This window comes from Electrophorus electricus, chromosome 2, assembly GCF_041902795.1.
Source record: "Electrophorus electricus isolate QZ-2024a chromosome 2, ASM4190279v1, whole genome shotgun sequence".
Lineage (NCBI taxonomy): Eukaryota > Metazoa > Chordata > Actinopteri > Gymnotiformes > Gymnotidae > Electrophorus > Electrophorus electricus.
This window is the reverse complement of record NC_137498.1, coordinates 23,462,787-23,486,835: the sequence shown is the minus strand read 5'-3', so window position 1 is coordinate 23,486,835 and position 24,049 is coordinate 23,462,787. Positions and strand designations below refer to the sequence as shown.

At 38.2% G+C, this 24,049-nt stretch overlaps 1 protein-coding gene across 2 annotated transcripts; it reads right to left on the bottom strand.

Annotated features, from left to right (window-relative positions):
* Nucleotides 1-18,493: 18,493 nt before the first annotated feature.
* hlx1 (H2.0-like homeo box 1 (Drosophila)) lies at nt 18,494-21,363 on the bottom strand. 2 transcript variants are annotated; one of them, XM_027000003.3, is made up of 4 exons: nt 20,780-21,363; nt 20,257-20,436; nt 19,789-19,973; nt 18,494-19,186 (listed from the first exon to the last, which is right to left on the bottom strand). In XM_027000003.3, exons 1-4 carry the CDS (start codon nt 21,213-21,215, stop codon nt 18,869-18,871), a joined length of 1,119 nt encoding a protein of 372 aa, XP_026855804.1. In that variant the 5' UTR covers nt 21,216-21,363; the 3' UTR covers nt 18,494-18,868. The 2 variants fall into 2 exon arrangements, with proteins under 2 accessions (XP_026855804.1, XP_026855813.1); XM_027000012.3 differs by lacking the exon at nt 20,257-20,436 and having other exon boundaries at nt 20,780-21,361.
* Nucleotides 21,364-24,049: the final 2,686 nt, after the last annotated feature.

Sequence of the window (24,049 nt, the reverse complement as noted above, 5' to 3'; positions counted from 1 at the left end):
CCACTTCAGCACTGAAGGCTATCTCAAGGCATGGAGGAGGGCTTCTCCCACCTGTCATCCAGTCTTTTCTGTGCAGCACCAAATCTAGCTGAACTAAGTTAAACAAATGTAATGTTTATAACGTTTTTTACAACAGCTGTTATCACAAAGCAGCTTTATGCATGTCCAAGTCCCAACCCCCAGTGAGCAAGCTAAGGGCAACAGTGGCAAGGAAAAACTCTGTAGTAGGAGGAAGAAAACTTGAGCGGAGCCAGGACTCAAAGTGGGGGGCCATCCTTCTTTGGCTGACAACGGGCACTACAGTAGCAACAATCTAAACAATGAAAAGCAAAATAAGCAGTGAGAGAAAAGAATAATAATAAAAAATAAATAAATAATGAATGTCTATTCCGGTTTTCTAGATGTCCTAGTCCGGGTTTAATGGTGTACTACAGTGTTCTTGTCTGGCCATCTTAATTTTGAACATCTCCTTTTCTCCTATAGACCCTTGGTATCTTATTTGCAGGGAGGGTTTCCGATTACTAGTAGTGGTGTAACTGTTCTAGCTCTTACAGCAGTGTGTTGAATTCCCCTGCCATCGTCCTACTTTTGCCCACTTTTTTTAACTTAAATGGGGCAGAGAAAGGCTCATCCACTTTAGACACCAGTGTAGTATTCATCAGGCAACTGCAGCTTTCAAAAAGGCACTAAGCAGGTGAAACTTCAAGAGCTCAAATTTATGGGGAAAAAAAAGTTTATGTTTATTCATAAAGATGAAGATGAACCTGAAGACAATCCAGCGCCTAGGGTCTGCTCCAAATTTTTAAATCAAGAGAAAATGTCCACTATGCACAGAGGAATGCCTCCACTCACATGAACCACAAGAGGGGCTTAGTATCCATCTGTACTCAGGCTAATGCAAAGCACAGCAGTGTGAAACATGTTGTTTTAAAAATGTAGGAGCAGAGTGGACTCGGGTGCATGTGATTATTGATCAGTATTCCAAGCAGAGAGGCTAGAGACCTGAGTGGAGTGGCTGTGGATTGTGATTGCCTCTAATGTGGGCACTGTCTCTAACTTGTGTCTGGCTGGGTGTTGGTTGGGACATGACACAAGTATTCAGAAATAAGCATAGCATACTTACGGAACTATATACTATGAGCTCCTTTGAACTCTAGCAGTTGTCTCAGGAAAGCCAAGGTCACATGTTCAGCACTGTACAATTGAATGTCAAAATCTGTTTGCCACAGGATTGGTCACTATAGCTCATATAGGTTGTTATTTATAAAAGGTTAGAAATGGTATAAGCAGTCAAATTACACAAAGGCAAAAATTATGTGACTTCAGTGGCTTTATTTAAAGAATGACAAAAAAACTATATGGAGTTATGTAATTTTGTGGTTTGGGTGAAAGACCACACCCAATACTTCTCCCTCCTAGCTAACTGTGTGTGTGTGTGTGTGTGTGTGTGTGTGTGTGTATGTGTGTATATACATGACAGGCTTTGTATCTAACTGGCTTTGTATCTAACTGAATCCATTTTTGCACCATATCTCCTCTTTGCTTCTCTTCGACTACTCAATCTCACCTCTCACTTCTTATGGAAATAGGGGTTATGGACTTCTACCACAAAGCACAGGTTTCCTTGAACTCAAGTTCACAGAGTTCTTCCGCCGTTATACAGTTTTGCACCTGAATCTCATCTCTATCTGATTAATTGAAGCTGTTGCCTGTACTTGTAAAGTATAAGTTAAATGATGCTCATGAATTATTTCTTTAACTTGTTTTTATTGACTTATTTTGAGCCCCCCCATTATCCTGACACAAATCACGGATGTGAATAAACAAAACTCTTAACCCTGAATACACGACAAATTGTATAATATTATATGGTATTGTATATTATTTTAAACCTCATTGCTGCTGTAATATCACCTGAACTAAGTCTTCATTTGGTGTTCATAATGTGTCTTTATAAACCTTTTTATACTGCAACCAATAATTCCTCATGAGGGACAATAAAGGAGCAGTATTGTCTAGAGGAGCCCAATTTTATGATTTGAGAATATTTCTGAAATACTCAGTGTTATCATTGTGAGAAAACAAATAATATCTGTATATACTGCAAATATTTCCCTTCCTCTCAGGTTATTTTATTTTCTAACAACCTTTTGGGGACAGAGCCTTTGGATTTTTATACTTTCACTGCATATCCTCAGAATAGTACCATGTCCTAAAGCTTTGAATGTCAGGCTGATTATCACATTATAACAAAACACAGGACTCATGAAAATAAGCAACAGTTTTATAACATTGGAAGCACATTGTTTAATACAAATACAAATAAGGTGACACATATACTATCCCAAAATATTTGTCACTACAGTGTGGCCTAAACATATTTAAAGCCATGTATACAACTTTGTGTTGTGTGGCAAATAAGGCACAAGATTATGATCTGGTTTACATTAACTGAATTCATTGAGCTATGCTGAACTCTTGTCAACTGCACTCAAATCATTTTCTACTTCAGACTATTAGGAAGGTTAACATATTTAATATTTCAATATTTCTCATAACGTTTAACTAAAGGGGTAACAGAAAATCATTTACTAAAAAGATTGAGTCAGTTGACAAACATTGTTTTGTGCAGTAGACAATTTTTCAAAGGAAATCATGTCTACTAATAATTTTAGCAGATGGTTAGCTACATATTTCATAAGTATCCCTGCCAAGAGAGTAACAGAATCTCATGTCCCACAGGCAAAATTATCATTTATGAGTGCTTTTACCTTGGAACTGAAATTTTTAAATAGTGTACTTATGCTACCAGTGCCAGTGAAATGAGATCAGAGCAATAAAGAGAACACAAAGAAAACAAATACTTTCAACTGACTACACTTAATAAGAAAGACAACTTCCTGCCATAATGAATCTTGTATATGAGCCTTTTGGAAAACCCCAAGTTGGAATTTCTTACACCATAAATTGCTGGGGTAATTTTTTCCATTAGTCTGAATAAGACACCATCATGTTTTAGACTAGAAAATATTAACAATTGCCCTTATCTATTAATGTCTTGCACAATATTGCTTAATAAGCCTGAATATATGAGCATGACAAATTCCGGTTATTGAATTAGAATTGGTCTTAGCTTCTCTCTACTCATTCTATGCATGCGTTAGTTTACATGCATTTACTGGTATGCATTTACTGGACTGGTATACATGCATTTACTGGACTGGTATACATGATGTAACCTTTTTCCCAGCACAGACTTGCAACAGGCATCAACGTATTTGATGAATAGTGCTTATGCCTAAAATAAGCCGAAGGCAATCTTTCTGTGAAGGGGTGGGATGTTGTGAATTAATGTGTGTATACCACTGCGCCCTGTGAGAGGATTTGAGAGCCCTTTATCACCTTCCTGAACAGTTGAGGAAAAAGAATGCCCTCTCTGTTATTCTCATCATGACTGTGGCGAGCGGGTCTAAGGGGATATCCTGTTGGAGAGCCCAACACATTTATCGTCTTCGCAGTGGTTTGGGGTGACTCAAGATTTACAAAATGTTCCACTGGCTTCCACTTACCTCTTTACAATACTGCAAATATAGAGTAATGGGCCATAGATCCTCTGTTATTTCAGAAAACATGGAGCTCTGAAAAGAGTGCCAACTGGTGAAATGGGGACCCAAGGCCCAGAGCGACCTAAGAAAGGTGTTCTCATCACCCCTGGCAACAGGAATTAAAATTTTTACTGATGTGTGGATGTCTTATAAAGTGGAATGGACTAAGGTAAACTCCAGCACAAGTGTCTGCCCCTACTGTAAAATATAAAAGTGTGTAGACATAGCTCTCTAATAGATCAGTAATAGCCATTAGTGATTTTTTTTTAATCTTAGTTTTCTCGTTGTTCCAGACAATAGACCTTAAAAAGGAACAAGGAAATATGACCTAATATATTCGAAAGGGAACTAGTTATTGTGAAGTACTTGTAGTATTTCAGCATTTCTATCCATGCTGAAAGTCCTAACAAAGCTATTGTAATGGTATACAATGTGGAATAACATCACATCCCAGCAAGCCATCCACAGTGAGACCCTCTGGCCAACACTTAAGAGACTGGTCAGGGGAAATATTAAGTGTTTTGAAATTTTCTCTCTACTGAGAAAACTGATATTACTGAGAAGTTTACTCTCTACTGAGAGTGATAAACCATAAAGCTGTGGTTTTCCACAGCATGAAAGTGAGACAAAGGAAAAGCTTCTAAACATGCAAGGACAACTGTATATATTAATTTAGTACAAAATCTGTGGTGTCTGCATGCAAGTTGTTGTTAGCTCTTTGGGTTTATGCAGTCAAACATAGGTGACATTACCTCTGACACCACATGCCTGCGGTGGTGACTTTCCCTTGTAGACGAAAGCAATGACATTAGCATGGAAAACCAAAGGAAGTGATGGTAAGGGCCACCCAAGAGTTTCATAGGTCTGGAAGCCAGGACATATCTTTGGTCTACCCTTGCATTTCCTACAATTAATTTTGCATTGGTCTCTAGTTCTTATTCATGAATCACAGCTGTGGTTTTTAACTTTTTTTTTTTATTCAAAAGTGAAACTTGATATATAGTTGTGTTGTTTATTAGACTAATCTCTTTATAAACATGCATTTAGTCTTCAATCCTTAGATCCAAAATCAAGACTCTTTAAATCCACAAGTCAGATAGTGCTAGGACCAGATCTTTGTGCTTTGAAGCGTGCAACAGGCAATCCATTTAACAATGTCATTCACACCGAAATAATGTCATACGTGCATCCACGAGACCGAGCTCAAAACTCAAAAAGCTGCATTACTAGTGAAGATGATAAAGTGGTTTCACTCTAAGACCTGATGAATTTCTTTAAATAGAAACTGGTGAGGCAACATCAAATAACCCATGCCACAAAATGACAAATCTTTTACACCACCAACTTAAATGTTCCCACAGATTTTTCTGCCACTGTGTGCCAAAACCATTCTCCAATTATAGGCACTTTCCAGACTCTTTAGAAGATCTGGAAAAACCAGGTGAAGCTGGTATTAGAGACAGAAAAGCTACTGACTCCTTCTTCAGTCTTTCCCATCTTTATGCTGAAGTGGTTTGATTCGACATGTTGTTGGATTGAATATGAATAAAATAATAAGAACAGATGTTGAATGTGAAACCTGACACTAGCCCTGACCTTAACCATTCATAACTTTTCATTCAAGTAGTTATGTGCAAATAGTTATGAATTTCCAGTCATAAGTCTATGTTGGTTATTTGTATATGACTGATTTGATTAACTAAAGATGATTAACTTATTATATCATATCATCATGTGGTTGATTGAAGGCATTATAAATGGAACAATGTCTCATCTTCCTGTATCACACACTGCTATTTGTCTATGCCAATTTCAGTTGTTCATGGGGTTGGGAGAAAGGGGAAAATCTTTTAGATCTTCAGCCTAATAGTGTATTATTTCATTTTCACTGTCACCATCTCAGCTTACAGGGTTCTTAAATCATCATGTTAATTGCTTCTGCTCAAAATGTAGTAGTAACAAGACCACAAAGCTCAAATGTTGTAGTAGTAAGGTCATAAAGAGCTCTGAATCATGTGATCTGGTAGTAGCAACAGCATTTAAGATCAGTAAGAACATAAGAGACTGGTTAAGTCAGTCTGAAATGGTCATCAGAGTGAACCTCAGTAAACTTTAGATGATGTTCACTCCTCGGACCACAACCCTTCACACTGCAGCAGTGATCCAGACTGAAGCGCTTAAGCAAACAAAGCCAAGAGAAGGCCCCACAGAGCCCTCGAGACGAGCAGCAGATGGTCTGTGGAATTTCTAAACAAAAAGATACACATCTATTATATCAAAACCATTTTACGTTTTATTTGGGCCTCTGGTATCTCTCATCACTCTTGTAACATGACAGTAATTATAGCCATCAAGGTGTTCCCTTGGAAACATCAGCCAAGAACTTTGCCGAACTGCTTAATCTCAGAGCGCCCTGCTGACATCATCTTGTAGTTTATTTTAGAAGTGGCTGAAGTATGTAATGGCTGTAATTGCAGGCGAACCAGATTTATATAGACAACTGTCACATCGGTTAACCCATATATCAACTTAACTGTTGCTCTGAGAGTAATCCTGTAAACAAGATAAAGTATTGCCTAGAGTAGGGCATACACGACACCAAATGTCTTTAAGCCTTGTATGATGTATGTTAAGGCAGTAACTCTCTGCAAATGCAATAATGTGATGAGGTTGGAGATGTGGATGGACCAAAAAGGATAAAGTTTTACATTTCTGTGCAAGAGTTATAAAATAGTTCCAGGTGATATGGATATGGTGCACGGGCAATGTGTATGTGTTCTATGTGAAATAAACCCTGCAGTAGAGAATTGATGGAGTCAAAGTTAATACATCAATATTAAAATCTTGTAAACTTAGTAGTAACATTTTTTGGCATGTTAAAGCCTCAGTCAGTGTTAAAGTCCACAGATTTGAAATGCCCTACGGGGGAAGGCAGTTATTCTTTTTTCCTGATTGTAAAACAGTAATTACTGGAATATATAGTAGTTAATTTACTTTTAGATTAAGTGACAAATCTATTTTTCTGCTTAAATTTCACATGATTGATTTGAAGAGGCTATTACTGAGGTGTTACTCTATTAGGCAGGCCGGATTAATGTCCATGATATCATAATTTTCCACAGTATAAATGTGCCCAGGATGATTTAACAATTACCTTGGCAAATATTAATTCAAAGAGAAATAGTACTACTAAATCATATGTATAAAAGCTTTAGACTTTAAAATACTCAAATAAAACCGGATGGAAAACGGGAGGCCCCTGGAGAGAGAAATGTGTTTAACATCAACAAGTCAGGCTGCAGTGTAGAGTAAAGAAAGTGACCCCTAGCCTCTCAGCCCGGCCCTCAGTCATTCATCAAGGGCCTCAACCTCCCCTAAAAGCCCTGTTTATAGCCGCCCAGCATACTCGTGGTAAAATATGTCCTGCTAGATAGACAGAAAGTGTCGATGAGGTGGTATTTCCTAGGCCCCTAGTCAGTGCGTTATCACAGAATGTTGAGCCAGAGAGAAGGAGCAGACAGAGAGGGAGAATGGAGTTCTAAAGGATGATTTACTTGACCTCGGCTATGCTCGAACTTAAGGCGAGAGCCTCATTAATTCCTGGGTCATTGCGCTTGGACATAAATTGGTTAAAAATCGGAATGTGTGGAAGCCTTCCAGACATACACAAAGAATTATGAAACCCCTCCCCCCCTCCTCTGTTTCCTCTCCTCCTCCTATCCAACTGTTGCCTTATTCCAAACGAAAGCTTTTCCAAATAGCTTGATGTAAATCAAGGCTTTTCGTCATAGTTCTCTTCTCAATCAGAGGGAGGGAATGGCCTGGAACATTTTTGTGCTTATTAGTCTGTAAATACAGTGTTGTTTTAAGCGATTACCAACTGCGAATGATTTTTTACTCCCATCTATTCTAGAGGCGGGACCTGTCATTTGCCCCAGAGCCTGAAAAAAGAGCAACTTCGAAAAGTACTCAAGCTGAGTAGGAGCCCAATAAATTATGTTAATGCACACATTTTAAAGGGCTCATATTTTTCTTGGCCTGTTATCAAGACTACTCTGCTGAGAATGTAAACCTTTCCCACTCCCTCACACCCTCCCATGCACAATATTTAATGTTATCTTCATTTAAAACATCTCTGTTTATGTACAGCTAGTGTATTCAAAATGTATAGACTTTTTAAAGGGTATTTCTTGTTGGTTTTTTTTTGTTGAGGGCATTTTTTGGAGCAAACATCTTTCAGGCTCATATTTCTTGGACAATCATCTTGAGAGGATGCAACAGGAGCTGTAATAAAGTAATGCAGGAGCTATAATAAAGTAATGCAGAGGTAATTCATTGATCCAAACTATTAGTGCAACAGGAAGTCAAAAACTAAACCCACCACAAACATATATGAAAGTACTTGGTGAAGTGGGGGTTTGAAAGATGGGCTATAAACATACAAGTCTTTCCTGCCCTGATAATGAGACATCTCTCCACAAAGGGAGGACACATCACTGGTAAAATAAAAGGCTTGTTAATATGCGATCACGCTACACTCAAAGTTTAAATACATTTGGTATTGGTCAGTCCATGTTCACAGCAGTCCAACAGGATGATGCAACAGGAGCTGTAATAATCTGCATCTAAGTGAGTAATGCAGAGGTAATACATTGATCTAAAATATTAGTGCACCAGGAAGTCAAAAACTGAACCCACCCCAAACATATACTGAAACTACTTGGTGAAGTGTGGGTTTGAAAGATGGGCTATAAATATACAAGTCTTTCCTGCCCTGATAATGAGACATCTGTCCACAAAGGGAGGACACACCACTAGTAAAAAAAAATATGCGATCATGCTACACTCAAAGTTTAATAACATTTGGTATTGGTCAGTCTATGTTCACAGCAGTCCATCTTTGTATGGGTCATCCATCACCAGCTCACGGCCAGGCCCGTTTGTGGAGTGCATTAAAGAATTATGGCATCAAGGATTAGTTAATGTGTCCATCATGTCTGCTCTGCCTCCTTCTGACCTCAAAGCCCTATCAGCCCACTTATCTGTGTATGCTTGCACACTGTCTATCTTGTCACATTAGTTTGAGTTTGACTGTGATTAAGAGGTGCTGCATTAAGCAGTTAGTCTGTCACATTTCTCAGATATTTTTTCTTTTTTTTTTGTTTTGCTCAGATTTCCCTGAAGAAAGGTGAGAGAGATGTTATGCTGGTGATTTTGTAAGACTGATTAGATTATGTAATATTCATGTTACTAATTTAGCATGCCAAACATTTTGGAAAACAGCAGTCACCTGGGAAAGGAGTAAAGCATTAATAGTATTTATATTTTTTCAGAAGTCATGCAAAATGGTATTGTATAATAATGCATATTGATATTAGTGTCAGTGTTAAAGTCTCGAAGTGTCTAATGTTATTGCCCATACACAAAGTACTGCTGGCACAAGAAAGGCTTTGGCATATAACACCAACTTTCTTTTTAAGAAAATCATATTCATTATTTCTTTGGTTTGGCTAAACCGAAGAAAAGCAGGCCAAGTGAGTTTCTCATAGTGACTCAATACTTCTATTTTTTTATTACGTTCTGTAATAATAATAATAATTATATATATATATATATATATATATATATATATATATATATATATATATGTGTGTGTGTGTGTGTGTGTGTGTGTGTGTGTGTGTGTGTGTGTGTGTGTGTGTGTGTGAGTGTGTGTGTGTGTGAATATCTTTGAATCTGTAAACCGCTACATTGCAACAGTGGATTCCACAGTGGTACTGCTAAAGTAAAGTCAGACTTTTAAATGATAATTTTTAATGATATTTTTCGATATTACATATTATATAAAGATAAACAAAAGGAAAAATAAAATATACGAATATAAGTCCAAATATGAAATATATTTTATTTCTAGATATTTCATGGAATTTTATAAATTTTTGACACATTTGCATCCAAAGGTTTGAAAAGTTTCTTTTTCAGAATCTAAGGCAGTCCCTTTTTTAAATAGTGTCATGGCAATGTGAGAATCAACGGAGCACTAATAGAGAAACAAGTCTCCAGAGCTTACAAGTATAAGTATTGATAGAAAAAGTAAAGTGTGAAAGGTCACTTCAGGTGCACAGTCCTCTACTCTAAATTAGAAAATAATCAGTAAAAACATTATTCAGTAAAATAATCAGCAACCCTACTACACCTTATGACCCATCATTGTGAAGTAGTGTACTGAAGACTGGAGCAACGAGGTTCTACCTCTAGGCTGATATCAAAGCCCCAAGCTTTGTTCATGAATCTAAGAGGTGTGACACTCAAACTTCTTGCTGTCTTAAGTGGTGTCACTCTCATTGGGTTCATTCAGTGTGTCAGTGTGCAGAAGTCATACCTTGAGAAATATCAGTTGCATTTACCATGGCTGCCACATGAGCTGATATTGGTTTAGTGACTTACCAAACAACAGAAGAAGAAAAAGGCTACTGTTCCTTAAATTATTCATGATGTATTATATCTATTTATTCTTAGAAGAAGTCTGGACAACAGGTTCATGTTACTGTTACAATGATATTTACCAAACCATGGGAAAAGTTCCACACGTGTACTTGTCCTCTCCCATTAAACTTCCTGAGCAAGTAAGTCTGAGAGTTATTTAAAGAGCAGAATGTTGTCATCGAAACAAAACTAAACTATTGGGAATGTTGAGGCCAATTACTCAGTGAAATTGTTTGAAAGCAGTGCATCACAGTATGAAGCAGAATATCGCAGTTGGTCTTGGTCATGTCTACAACAATAGCTCTCACTGATTTCAGTTTTTGATCAGGACTTAAGTTCTTAGTCTGAGGAATCACTTAAAACTATGTCAATACATCCAAACTGTTTCATATTACTACTTCTTACTTGTATTATGCACTACATTGAATGTGGTGACAATCTGGTCATTACATCTACGAACAATATACTATGCAATCTCCCCTGCTGTAGCCGGCTGTATCTGTGCATCATGTCCCCATGCCTGATGTAAAGCAGATGCTCGCGCACTTTTGGCTAACGATCAATCATGGCACCTTTGTGTGTGTGGGGTGGGGGGTATGCTTTGATTGTTACAAATACTTTGTTATGAAAGGGTGCGCGAAGTCTAGCTGCCTCCGTGGTGGAGCGTGTTTGCAGGGAGATAAACGAATCGGAGCGGGGGACCGGGTGGGAGTGCTGTTTGTGTTTGTTGCCGCGCGCCAGGGGTCAGTGGGCACTCCTCTGCAGCCACAGACATGCTCCTCTGCATCTGGGATCTGTGCAGATGAGATGGGGAGGGGTGAGGGTGGTGGTGGGGGGGAATTCCACCAAAATATTTCCCCTGTCCAAATAAATAACCTGAAGTGGCACTCGAGGCGATGCAGTGTGCAGCCATTTCCTCTCCATGTTTCCTGCAGTCAGCGCTTATTGCTTTATATCTCAATCAAGGAGCCCTCAGCAGGGAAGGCTTAGAGGGGTGCTGTGGAGAGAGCAAGAGGATGAGAGAGAGAGAGAGGGTGAGAGTAAAAGAGGCAGAGAAATTTCATGGTCGGAGTGCTACAGGTCAGGACCTTGAGGTTGTAATGATTAACTGATGGATGTTGCACGTCTGAGCTTAAACATATGGCAGAGGATAGAGACGAAGAGAGATAAAGGGGTGGAGGGTGTGGAGCAGAAGTGGACAGAGGGAGTGGAAGAACAAGAATCAGGGAGACACACTGGGTATTGATACAAGGCCAACAGCAAAAGTGTTTGTTTTCGTAATTAAACACACTTGAAGACTCAGTAAAACAGGCAACACACCTCATTGGCTAAGGAAGTCTACGAACAAAGGCGAGACTTCTTGACTGGCTGAAGGAATCGCCCCATTTAAGCAGATAGAAGCAGCTGGCCAGAGTTGCGCTCAGTAAAGTTTTACAGCCATCTATGCACGGATGATCGGTGCAGCTGTGCAGAGTCAAAGGTTCCTAAACATACCCTGGAGGAAGTTAACTCTGACCCTGCATGCAATGGGGAACAAGGCACAGAGACTGACCTGGAAAACCGTGTTTGTAAATACCTCCAAGGCAAGACACTGCTACAACAATGTAACAATACACTGTAAGACATGGCAGCACATTGAAGCTGCAATAAGCAAAGTCTTGAGCAATCAGTGGATGTTAACGGATAGTAGCGTGGCCTAATCCTGGTCTGCCTCATGGCCATGTTCTCTCAAATGAGGAATTTGCGAGGAGATGTGAAACTGACTGCTTTCTAAAAATCACTCACCTTCTTTTCCTCTGCATGTGGACGACAGTTTCTGTGGTAATGAACGACCAATGTGGCCAGTTCAGCCTGCATTTCTTTGAGAACAGTTGGACTGTTAAAATGAATTTGATTCTGTCGCTGTGGTCCTGTGATTATATCTCAATAACGATATTGTTGCTTTGCCTAGAGAAACAAGACCATAAGTAGATATGTAAAGTGAAAAAATATTCTTAGGTTTGACTCTGGGACAAACATCATATCCAGTCAAAAATCTGGAATAATTTCAGCAGAATTATCACTTTAGTATGGCTTAACTTAACTGGCCAATAACAGCCAAATGGAACTGGCCAAATTTAGGACTAAATTCACCCAGTTGTTTTTTTACATAAAACAACGTTGATTCACTGCTTGTCATCACTTCCCCTTTAACAAGCTGTGCCTTTATACACAGTGTACACAGAACCTCTTGCATTCACTCAGACATTCACATGCACTCCCAAACACACACATAAAGACATGTGATGGGGTGTGACCAGAGCAAGGGTCAGTCGATGCATCTGAGGTTCAGATAGTAAGCTCATTATCACTGAACTCCAGAAGAAAGAAATCGTTTATGCTGCGGTGATGGTGCTAGAGGGTGGTCCTCACACATAGAAGCCATTACCATGACTTTTAAACACAGGCCTCTCTAAACAAATCATTATCTGATGTGCCATGCCTTTCTATTTCTTTTATTTAAAGTCAAGTGGTGCAGTCCAAACAATTTATTAAAAAGAGCCTAGTCATTCTTAACAAATGCCTCTATATTCATGAAGGCATCTAAAGTATCAAACAATAGAATCTTAAAATGTAAGTCATTGATATTACATTAGGTGTTACAGAATAACAACAGTCATTAGTGAATAATGAGTGCTTGCTGTTCTAATGTTTTTGTATTGGATTTTTTAAATTTCTTTTTCTTTTTTTTTGTTTTTACATATTTATTTTTTTAAATTGGATAAAGTTTTGCTTTATCACTCACAGTTTCTGAATTAATAGGGCTGTATGTCAGGATAAACTGAAAATGAGGATATGAGAAAACCTCAAGTAGAGCACAGCAGAAGCATGAATACCACTATGAGAATCGATGCAGGGCTGCAACTGATTCTCCGGTATTATAGGACACTATAAAGACTGAAAAGCTAACACTGTAAATGGCAGTTACCATAACTCACTGAATTTTCCTATATCTTGTGGTATTAAAAGTTTATGCTCATCACATTTATATGAAGGCCATTTGCTTTTGCAGGATAAAGCCCACTTAATTTGACTGAATTTAGATTTATATATATATGAATTTAAACTTATATATAAGTTTTTCTCATCCCACCCAGACACATGGGACAGTGTGAATTGAACTCTGGGATGGTCAAGCTGTCTGCCCGAATTTTACTAGCTAAATTCCACCATAAGGTGATTACAGTTATGACTAGGTCATGTCTGCTGCAGGATCACTGGAGTTAACTCGAAAGGATATAAATCCAAAAGCCAAAAGCAGCTCAATTATAGAAGGAGAGCTAAATGTCATCTTTGTTCCACCTTTGATGACAGTAATTTGCTTCCCCATCTTTGTTTTTGCATCACAGCAGGCTGTCCAGCTGTGGCTATAATCATTGGTGTAAAGGTCGGCAAATGCATTCGCTATGGAGCCAGACAGGGCGTATGATAAATCTTATGGGAAAGAGCCCTAAGCACTAATTAATAACAAACGACATGTACTTCTCACAAATGATGATATGCCACAAAGCTGGCAGGAGAACCATTGCTCGGTTCTTCAGAAATCTGGGATCTCGAATATGGCCTGTTTATTGCCACATAAAAACGAGGGTGGGAGGCCTTGGGAGCATTTAGATTAGTACCAATAACAAACGGTGATTAGACTTAAGTGTGCACACAAGGCATTACTTTAAAACAGGGTGGGCGATGAAAGGACTCCTCAGTAGTCCATGTGCAGGTGGTAAAGTCTTGGAGGGTTTCCTAGAGTCAGAGAGCAGTCCAAGGACAACCAGGCTCCATCCAAAGACAGGGGCTCCAGCATGAGGTTTGGCGGGAGCCCACAGCCGGACTTTCACCAGGAGCTGATGCCCCATCGACTGTGGTCTACCAGGCAGTGCAGGAGTAGGTAACTGGAGCCAAGGTGGAGTGAGAAAGGAAGGGAGGAAACTCCAAGCGAAACCATGAAAAATGTTGAGTATGAAAATGTCTCCCTTGGTTTATGGCCACGCAGACAGGCATCCAAGAGAAACACGACTTTAAATTTAACTTTAGATGCCTCTTAGCCCTAGTTTTTTTCTGCTCACCCTCTCCCAACTGGCTGGCAAGGGCTCGGTTTTCGGAAAGCAATGCCAAGTTGCTTGGAAACTGCGACCACGTTAGAAAAGCACTCAATAACGTGCCTTTTTCAGAATGTGCCGACAGATCCTGCGTGTGGAGCTCAGTTTTTAACCAAGGTGAACATGTGCAGATCAGAGCTTAAGATAATAAGTAGTTCCAGACTATTACAGTTGTCCTCAGTAATTCCTGTATTCCAGTGTTAGGAACAATTTACAAGCACTAATGGCAAAGCGTGAATGGCAACACAAACATGAATAAATAAATGAAAACAATTAGCATCTCTGAAATATAATTTTTATAATCTAAAATTTAATCTATAAATTTGTAATCTATATTGTAGGCTACAGTACATTTTCACAGGATTTTAAGGGACCTACTTAATGAGTGTACTGGCCTACTGATGGTCATGCATTATGGGAACTCTATTTGTACTCAATGATTGCTTAAAGTGAAGAGTCACTGTCTGGTCTAGACATGTTTATTTTTAACTTCATAGTTGTCGGATGGAGAGACAAGGAAGATGTGCACATTATTGAAATAGGTCATTGATTCTCCTTTCAATTTTTAAATGAAGTCAGCATAGAAGTGAGGAACATAATAATGGAGTGAATTTTAGATTTCATAAATTATATTTTAGAATTCAAATTATTTATTATTTAACACTCAGTCAAATCATAAAAATGCAGCACAAATAACCTTACAGAGACCATTACAACAAACGTCAGATTTTACTGAAAGCTCTTGTTGAGGTTATTGAATCATTTCGGCAGGTTATTAAATTACAACCAAGCCTGTTCTTGCTATGTGAACAAACTATTTTTCAGGGGAGCCTCGTTTGTGTGCAAACACTTTTCCTTTATCTCATAAATTAGACACACAGCACATGGGCACTGCTAAGAACTTTACAATGTTTCTTTCTTTTTTCTAAAGGGAATAAAACATATCACTTAGATGTATAGCATTTGCATACATTGCCAGTTTCTTAGGCTGTTTCACTTCCAAAACTGTCTTCATGTTGCTAACTCTACCCTACAAAATTTTCCACAGATATCATATAACATTCAAATTGTAGACTGTAGACTGCCCATCCAGTTACTGTGAACCCTGCAAGGGTTCATATAATAGGCTCTGTAGGAGCCATGCTGAGAAGGTCCTGATAATGCTAAATAACAATATGGTGCAGATCAGTCATTGCCTCTATTGAAGGTTCTCAGTGTGAGGCATAGATTTTAATCAATTGTTTGTTAAATTGTTTGTTTATTACAAGAATTGATTTATAGGTACTACATAGGTATAAAGAGAAGTACAAAACAAGCAAACTCCATGAGCCTTTATTACTGACGGCTTTAAGGTCGGTGGTTTAAAGGCAGGCTGCCTAGCTGCATGTTAGGGTTGTTAAATGCCTCCCGTGGTAGGAAAATATCTAAACTGTTTAAGCTTGATTCATTACAACAGACTGATGTTGCCACTCATAAAATACTCATTAGACACTCACTGTCAGTTTAAGCAAGCTTTCAAGCCTTCTCTCAGCTAATGCCTCACAGTAGAGGAGAGATCACAAGCTCTATGCCCGACTAATCCACGGGCTAATGTGTTTTGAAGCAAAAATCACAGTGCAGTAATTTATTTGAAGTAACTCCTTTTCCCAAAATGTTTAAAGTTTCGAAGAGAAATCTGTCAAGCTCTTCAGCTCCTGCATTGTCCTCTTTAGGTCACAGAGCCATGTGAAGAGCTGTTGAAATGCTATAGATGGACATTAAATGCAGACCCAGATGGACTTTCTCCTATATTGGTCATAAACAAAAAGTTCTTAAGACACTAATCAAATATAAGTCCACAAATCAAAGCCTGCAGTTATTTTGCTAAGCAATTGGACTGTTATTGTTATTTTATGTTTGTGCATACAACCATAATTCATAGGTTAGTAAGGGCTAATCTGAGATTCACACTCTTGCATGTTGACCCATGTGATTTATATGGGTGCCGGAGAGACAAACTTGTGAAAGCTATACCACACACACTGATAAAATGGCCTCAACACAGTTTTCCATGGAAAACAGTTAACATCTAATCGCAACTATAGGGCCAAAACAAAAGTCTCCAACATCAAATATGATTGCATGAGTGGGATTTGGTAGCTATCAAATGATTATGTGCCCCTTACCTATTACGTAAAGTCAGAAGAGTACTCTTGGACTGCTTTTGAAATTGAAAGATTAAAAAAACACATTAAAAAATTAAAAAAACAGCCTGCAAGGAATGGAAAAGGAGCAGGTAGGCAGAGTGGAAGAGAATGTAAGTGCTGGATTGGAATTCAATATGTGATCTTAAGCGGAAAAACCGGCAATCTCAAGAGGTTGTCCCCTCTTTCCGGAGAAGAAAGTAGACCCTATGGTAGAGAGTGCTTCTGGTGGACTTTGGTGAAGTCATTCACAAAAGATACCATTTCCCTGGCCGAACTCTTTTTTATGGAGATGTTCCCCATCACTCTCTCATGCTATTCCTAAGATACTCATAGCAATTTAGTGAGGTGAATGGAAAAGCACTCATCCCTGGCCTAAATGTGCATGACATTATTACTTTATTTTATGCAGCTGATCAGCCAGTGTCTTTCTCTTTTTTTGTGGAAACACTGTGTATTTGATATCATGGGTTTAAAACAGCAAGCTGAGAATTTTAGCACATTGTGTCAGTGTCAGGCTAATGTACTAGGTACCCTGTGATAAGCAAAAAAAATTAAAGTCGATATCTTGCAGCAGGCATCGTTGTTTATGCTTAGTTTATGTACTTGCACGATACATACATTCATGTAATACAGAATGTTTTTCTCACACACACACACAAAATTGCTTTAGACTACCACTTTGGTGTACTGGTGTCTAGATTTTACTCTTTGCATTGGAAGAAAAGATTATGGGATATTCTAGATTTATGGTTGTCTTTTAAAATCTAATTATTCTCACAGACACTAATGCGCTTAGCAGACAACCGGGGATTGGTTATAGGGCGTACCTCTCTGTGGTGTACTGTCCAACTTTTATTTGTACTAGATTCACAAGAGCTATTGAGCCTCATGAGTGATGAAATATTGCTTACATTTACAATGGATTTCCCGAGTCTGACACATTTTTCTGTTTATACAGGCTATTTTAATAGAGGCACAAGATAAGATATAACGATTTGTCTTCATAAGACCAACTGAATAATAAGTAGCCCACACAGTATTCAGTAGAGCCTGTTTGCACTCGATAGATAATTTACAGTCAGAAATTTATGTACGACAGTGAAATAACATTTAATAAAGAAGCCCATGACTACTTGATCCTCATTTGTTCTATCCCGCGGTTCTGCGAAGAGGTAAACAGTCGTTCGTATGAGCTGAATATAATATTTAGCTGTGTCGCCGTCCTAATCCGCGAACTAGTTGTTTATTATTGATACTGACATTAAACATCCGACCTTATTGCCTCTCACTGTGATTTTGACAGAGGCAACAGGAGTCCTTAAATGGTATACGTTTTCATTTGCCGATTTGAGTCTGGATTCATAAAGCATACTCATCCACTCTGTTGCTGATATCTGGAGCCAGTAAATGTACACAAACTATAAATCCTAGCTCTTCGCTCTCTGTTTATTGTTAAACTAATTTCCCCAACTTTTTTTTCAGAGAGAAAGGAGCTTAGCAGAATTACATTAACCTGCAGTAGAAAGGTCTTAGAGGCCCAAAATGTCTACATCACCATTTATCATTGGCTTTTAATCTGATTTTAAAAAATATCCAATACACTTTTTGCTGTGTAGTCTGGGTGACGTGTTGAGGCGATCAAGTAGTAAATGTTTGTGCCCTGCTAAGCCCTCTTATATTTTGCAACATCTAAAAAAGGTAGCTCTTAAGATTTTGTGACAAAATGGTCGCTACATCATACTAATATTTTAAATAGTTAAAATATGTTACTTGTATGCAAACTGTGAGTATTAATGTAGAAAACCTTTCTTAACTGTATGTAATATTGAGGAAAAATTCATATAGTCTTGTAGATTAACTTGAAGCTGGAAGCAATATTAGATATTCTGTAATTGCATTATCATAATAGTTATTATCGTTATTATTATCGAGAATAATAATAATAATAATAATAATAATAATAATAATAATAATAATAATAATAATAATAATAATAATACGTTATTGCTGTTTGCTGATATTCACCGTTAGGCTTAAATCTTTTCAGTCTGCTTGCAGGTCAATGATTTCAAGTCCGTGGAAAGAATAAAAGTAACGCTTTTATTTACATCTTCAGTGCAAATACCTACTAACAAAATATAATACAATCAAGTTCATGAGCTTTAAGATAAGTTTTAAATTGCGTAAAGTTCCCAGACAGTCAAGAAGTGAACGAGTGGTTCAAGTGAATATTCATAATAAAATTTAAATTTACTTTGTAAAGGAACAGATCAGTGGCATCAATGGCCAGGTATACTTCATAAAATGACATAAATGGCCGAGACAACCTAAGTAGGACCATCTATTGTGTAGACTACACGCTCTCCTTTAAGACGTTTCTAAAATTTGGACATGGATCTCAGTGGTTATAACAGTTTGCTACTGCTCGGGCTTGACTGTTTTTACAGCCGCGAGTTCATAACAGCATTTGTGATGATGCAGTTGTCTCTGTCACGGCGTTTGTTGGTGCTGTGTCCTCTGTGCTTACAGGAAGAGGCCCGGTCATGATTACGCTGGGTTTGTTGAGTTCAGAAACGCTCGCCTCTCTTTTGTCTTCTGGTTCGTCCTCGAATTCTGACTCGCTGGGTTCGCTCTCGCAGTCCGAGTCCTCGTGCGCTTTCTGCTCGGCCTCGGGTACCGTCTTATCCAGCTGCTCCTTATCTTTGTCCTTTTGTGCTTGGGCCTCCTTGGAATGCCTCCATTTCATTCGCCGGTTCTGGAACCACACTTTAACCTGGAAATGATGACATTGTTTAATATACTGTAAATGTACGGCATATACGGAAAATGTAAATGTCCATCAGGCCTTAAACCGAATTAGTAACAAAATTATGAATATATAGTGTTACAATCTGCTGCATTTCAGAATACAATTATCCTACATGGAGACATACAACTTTATTATTAGCGCATACAGGATAAACGGTATAATATATACAAGCTACGCTGGGTTTTATTCTTTGAAAATATTACATTTACACAGTCAGTACCAATTTTACTGTAAACGGAATAGACTAAAATGTTTCTGAAGCTTGGAAATAAATAACAACTCTTACACCATTTTTAACCTAAGATGAGACACTGTTATGACCTTTCATCGTTTGCAATAATGTGTAATAATGGACTTTCATTTCCCTGCATTTGGCAACTTCATGAGACAATTTTCTTCTGCCTTTTTTATTGACGCTCTGTGCTTCCTGTCAGTCTATGTCACGTGGTGGATTTATATACTCATTAAGCCTATATCTCAAGTAGTATTATTGCAGAGATTCTTTAATTTTGTGCAACCTATCCAATAATTTAGCACTTGAAGCCCACCATGTCTTACTCGCCCACCTGTGCATCTGTGAGGCCCAGCATCGCAGCAAGCTGTTTCCTGTCTGGTTTCGTGACGTACTTTTGGATTTCAAAGCGCTTCTCAAGCCCCTTTCGCTGCAGATTGGAGAACACTGCTCTGGACCAGGACCTTTTCCTCTTGTAGGTCTGTGGCATTGTGTCTTTGGTGAGGACTGCATAGGGCCCTGTCAGAGTAAAACAACACAAATTGTTAAAATGGCGTTATATGTATTATCAAACCGTTTTCGAACAATCGAGTGTTAATTAATTACATAATCTTAGTAAAACTTTATTAGGTAAAATAATTTACATGTTAAAACCTGTCAGGTGCGCTCATGTACGGCATTAAAAATACAGAACACAGGCCTAGGAGGGCCGTGAATAATGTTTCTTACTTTAGCAACGCAAAGTCATGAATCTGCGTAAAATCCGTTTGTTGGGAGGATTTGGAAGGGAATGCTACACTACCTGGGAAAGTATCCTGATACTGATGCTGCCCTGATTGTCTGGAGGCATTGCCTATTGAACTCATCATGGAAGACGCGTCGCTCATCCCCGGCTCTAGGGACGCGAAGTACTGGCTTGCGGTCGGTTGCACAGAGACGTGGACCGCTGACTGGCGATTCGAACTAACAATGGACGTGAGATCTGTTACGGACGAAACAAACCAATATTTTTTAAAATAAAAAACTGTATAAATTTAATTTACGAAATGGAAAAGTCCACATCTTTCTTGCGACTTTGCATTCATTTGACCTTGCTTTTTAAACCTATTCTAAAGAGTACGGTCTAGAACAAAATAATCTGCAGATGTCCTACAGTTTGTGGCGGTTTTTAGAGGGATTCTGATTTAGTTCCAACTAGTTTATCCCCAACCCCAACAATTTCCTGCAAATGTAGTTTAACAAGGTCCTTTCAATTATTTTCGTCATGTTAACCTTATTCTAAGTCATTGACAAGTAAGTGTACTTGTAGCTAATATGCGTCTTACCTCTTAGTGATGGTGAGTCTTTCGATTTTGGTTCGAATTCTGTAGATAAAATCCGATCAATCCCGAACTTTAGGTCTTTGCTAGACGGCGGGGGAGCTGACTGAGAATTAAGCGTAGTTCTGGCTACAGAAGTCAAGTGTATTCCGTGCCTATGATAGGCAGACGCCGTGTTCATTCTAGCACCGAAAACGGACGCGTCCGGGGCTAACGGGGATGGGCGAAGCGGAGATCCCGAGGAATGAACTTGAGCCCGAGCTCCCATATGGGTCATAAGAGCTGATGACCCGGGGATGTTTTCAGCGTCTCCAACATGCAGGATGTCAGCAATGCAGAACGAAGGCTTTTTCATCGTATCCATCGCAAAACCACCCGAACAATACGCAGACCATAAGCTAAAATTGGAAGCGTAAAAGGGATTCAGTCCTGTTGTATACATCCTCTTCTTTTAGCTCGCTTCTTCTTTATCAATGAAAAAGGGAATCACAACATTAAGTACATGTAATAATTACACGCGGTTTATTTAATGAGGTGTCTCTCTTTCTCAACACGCCAGAAATGTTCTCTTCAAGTATGAAACTCCAGATTGTGGTCCAAGAAGTTCTACGCAGAAGTTTCTGCTAAGTTACTGATTGGCTCGTTCTCAGCCAATAGAAGTTCAGAAAACGCTCCCACGCGCCCTGGCTGCTTAGCGCAGTATTGAGAAAGAAAAACTTTAACCTGGCTGTAGACTCAAGCATCACTATTAGATATCATTGTCACTATTATCAAATTATATCTAGGCCTACATTACTAATAAGATATTAACAACTCTCTTGTTACTTATGTTACTATTTCATACGTACTAGTCTATTGTCTATTTCAGAACAAAATTGATTACATGACCAAATAAATTACAAACAAACCCTTTGTTTGTTTTGTGGCTAAAATATTTTAATGAAAATATGTTTTGGACAAATTGATAAGAATTTAATCTATGACCAAGCAAAAACCAAAGCATAAAGTGTCGACACTGCGACCAAAAAATAAATACATTTACGGGAAATAAATCTAATCGAAACTTAGAATGTGTGAATGATGATTTAAATATTTCGAAATTGTTATGGTCATGGCTGTTCTTAAAATTAGGTCAAATTTTCAAAAATTGTTTCATTTATGTACTATGACACGATGGCGCACAAGGTTAGTTGGTGGTCGAGTGAGATTAGGAAACAGGAGTTTCTCGATTCAGGTCATCCTGTTTTTGATGGGCTCTGATTCAAGCCTAAATGAGCGGATATTCCTGCTAGATTTATCCTAAAATAGAAGATGCTTTAGTATTTTAGGATACAGCAGAGGTCCTTATTTCCTCGGGAGTGGGGAGGGGGAACTTTATAATGACTGTTAGCGCTTCCTTTTTTCAATATTTGTGCAACTTTATCTCAACCTGCAAGTTGCACGGTGACGCAAATCCGTCCCTATGCTTATAATAAACAGAGGAAATCTATTCTCCACCGAAACGAAAACACAATTAACTTCACAGGCGATACTTCATCCATATGTAGAAGTGCAGCCCATCACTCACCTATTATTACTGTGCTAGAAATAGAACTCGGGAGAACTGGAAATGCAACAACAACAAAATCAATGACTAATAATAATAATAATAATAATAATAATAATAATAATAACAATAATAATAATAATAATAATAAACATTATTATTATTATTGTCCATTTACGTTCGATTACCACCGTTACAGTTACTTTGACGATGATTATTTTACTGTACCCAAAATTATTAATTTTAAATAGGATAACTACGATAGGGTTTAATTAATCCATAACATTCATTGACGTTCATAAACCTGACAAATATATGGGTGAAATTTATAGTAACGACAACAGATTAATTTATCTCCAAGTGTTTTAACAAATGTCTCGCTGTGGTTATCTCATCCTTTTGAGACGTTCATTACGACTGATTCATTACCGGAAAGGTCTATGACCCTGACTACCTCTTATCACGATGTTTTCGAGTGACACTTTTCCGGTTTAAATTTAGAGATGAAATGTAACGTTTGCCCTCGACCAAGCAGTCAAAACAATCCAGGGAAAAGGATGTGGAAGAAGCGCCGTGGGGAAGCACGCACGTTATTTCAGGTGCGCAAAGACAGAAGCTATGAAAAACCCGAAGTCCCGCGTGCCGTACTCGGCTGTGTAACCACGAAAGCAATCTCCGCTCCCGGTTGATGTACAGTAGGGGTATGGCATGCTAACCGTGGACAATCAAGGAGCATTAAATATTGGTTTGCCTTAATGCAGTAAGTAAACATTAAAAGTAGGCATTTTGGGATATTTATACAGAAAAAAGCAGATTAAGAAAATCGTCTGGACCTGGACTCTGGTGCAAAAAAAAGAAAAATAATATTCAAATGCCCCCCCCGCCAATTATATATATATTATATATATGAATTGAAATGATCTAATTTGCTTGTTTATTTTGTATTGCTAATGTTTGTCTCAGTTTTGTTCTTAAAGTATGCACTTACTCAGATGAAGTCTGAGATTTCAAGTACAAATTCCTCTCTATAGCGTTTTCATTGGACAGAGCAGTCGTTCATGACTTCTGAAGTTAAGCGTCCAGTGTAGGAAGTGTTTTAATAGCATCTTCACACCTTCCACCAATACACCACAGAATACGTAAACAGTGAAAGCCACCTCTAATGTTAACGTTAACTTTTACGCTAAACTACCTACGCCTATTTGGTAGCAATATGTATACGTCATATTTAGCTAACACGTTGGCAGAAAAGAATTTTTCCGAGAAACATTCCTACCCGACGTGCATATTTTTGATATATTTAATGAAATTATTTTAATATTTTTATGATTTAAGATATATTAAAAATGAATATATTATTTTTGAAAAATCAGTCAGTTTAAAAAAAAAATGTCCCTTTGTCTACCAAGGAAGAAACACATTCTAAATAAATTAACGACAGTGTGTGTAAAGCAGCGCAAGTTAAAGGACGTTAACGTTCCTGAATTATAGATACGTATCGTAAACCCCGACGGAAATGTTAAATTTCAATAAACAGAATTGCAAACAATTCACTAAATCTAAAATTGAATGTCATAAAATATTTCACATTACGTCTCTCTCTGTAGTAAAAGTGGGGCGAGGGAAATCAGTTAATATTTGACAGATTGATTGGAACTAGGCCTTTTGCGGATGGAGCCACGATTTCCAGCCCATAATCAGTTCATCATGTGCATTATGTTCCATGACTG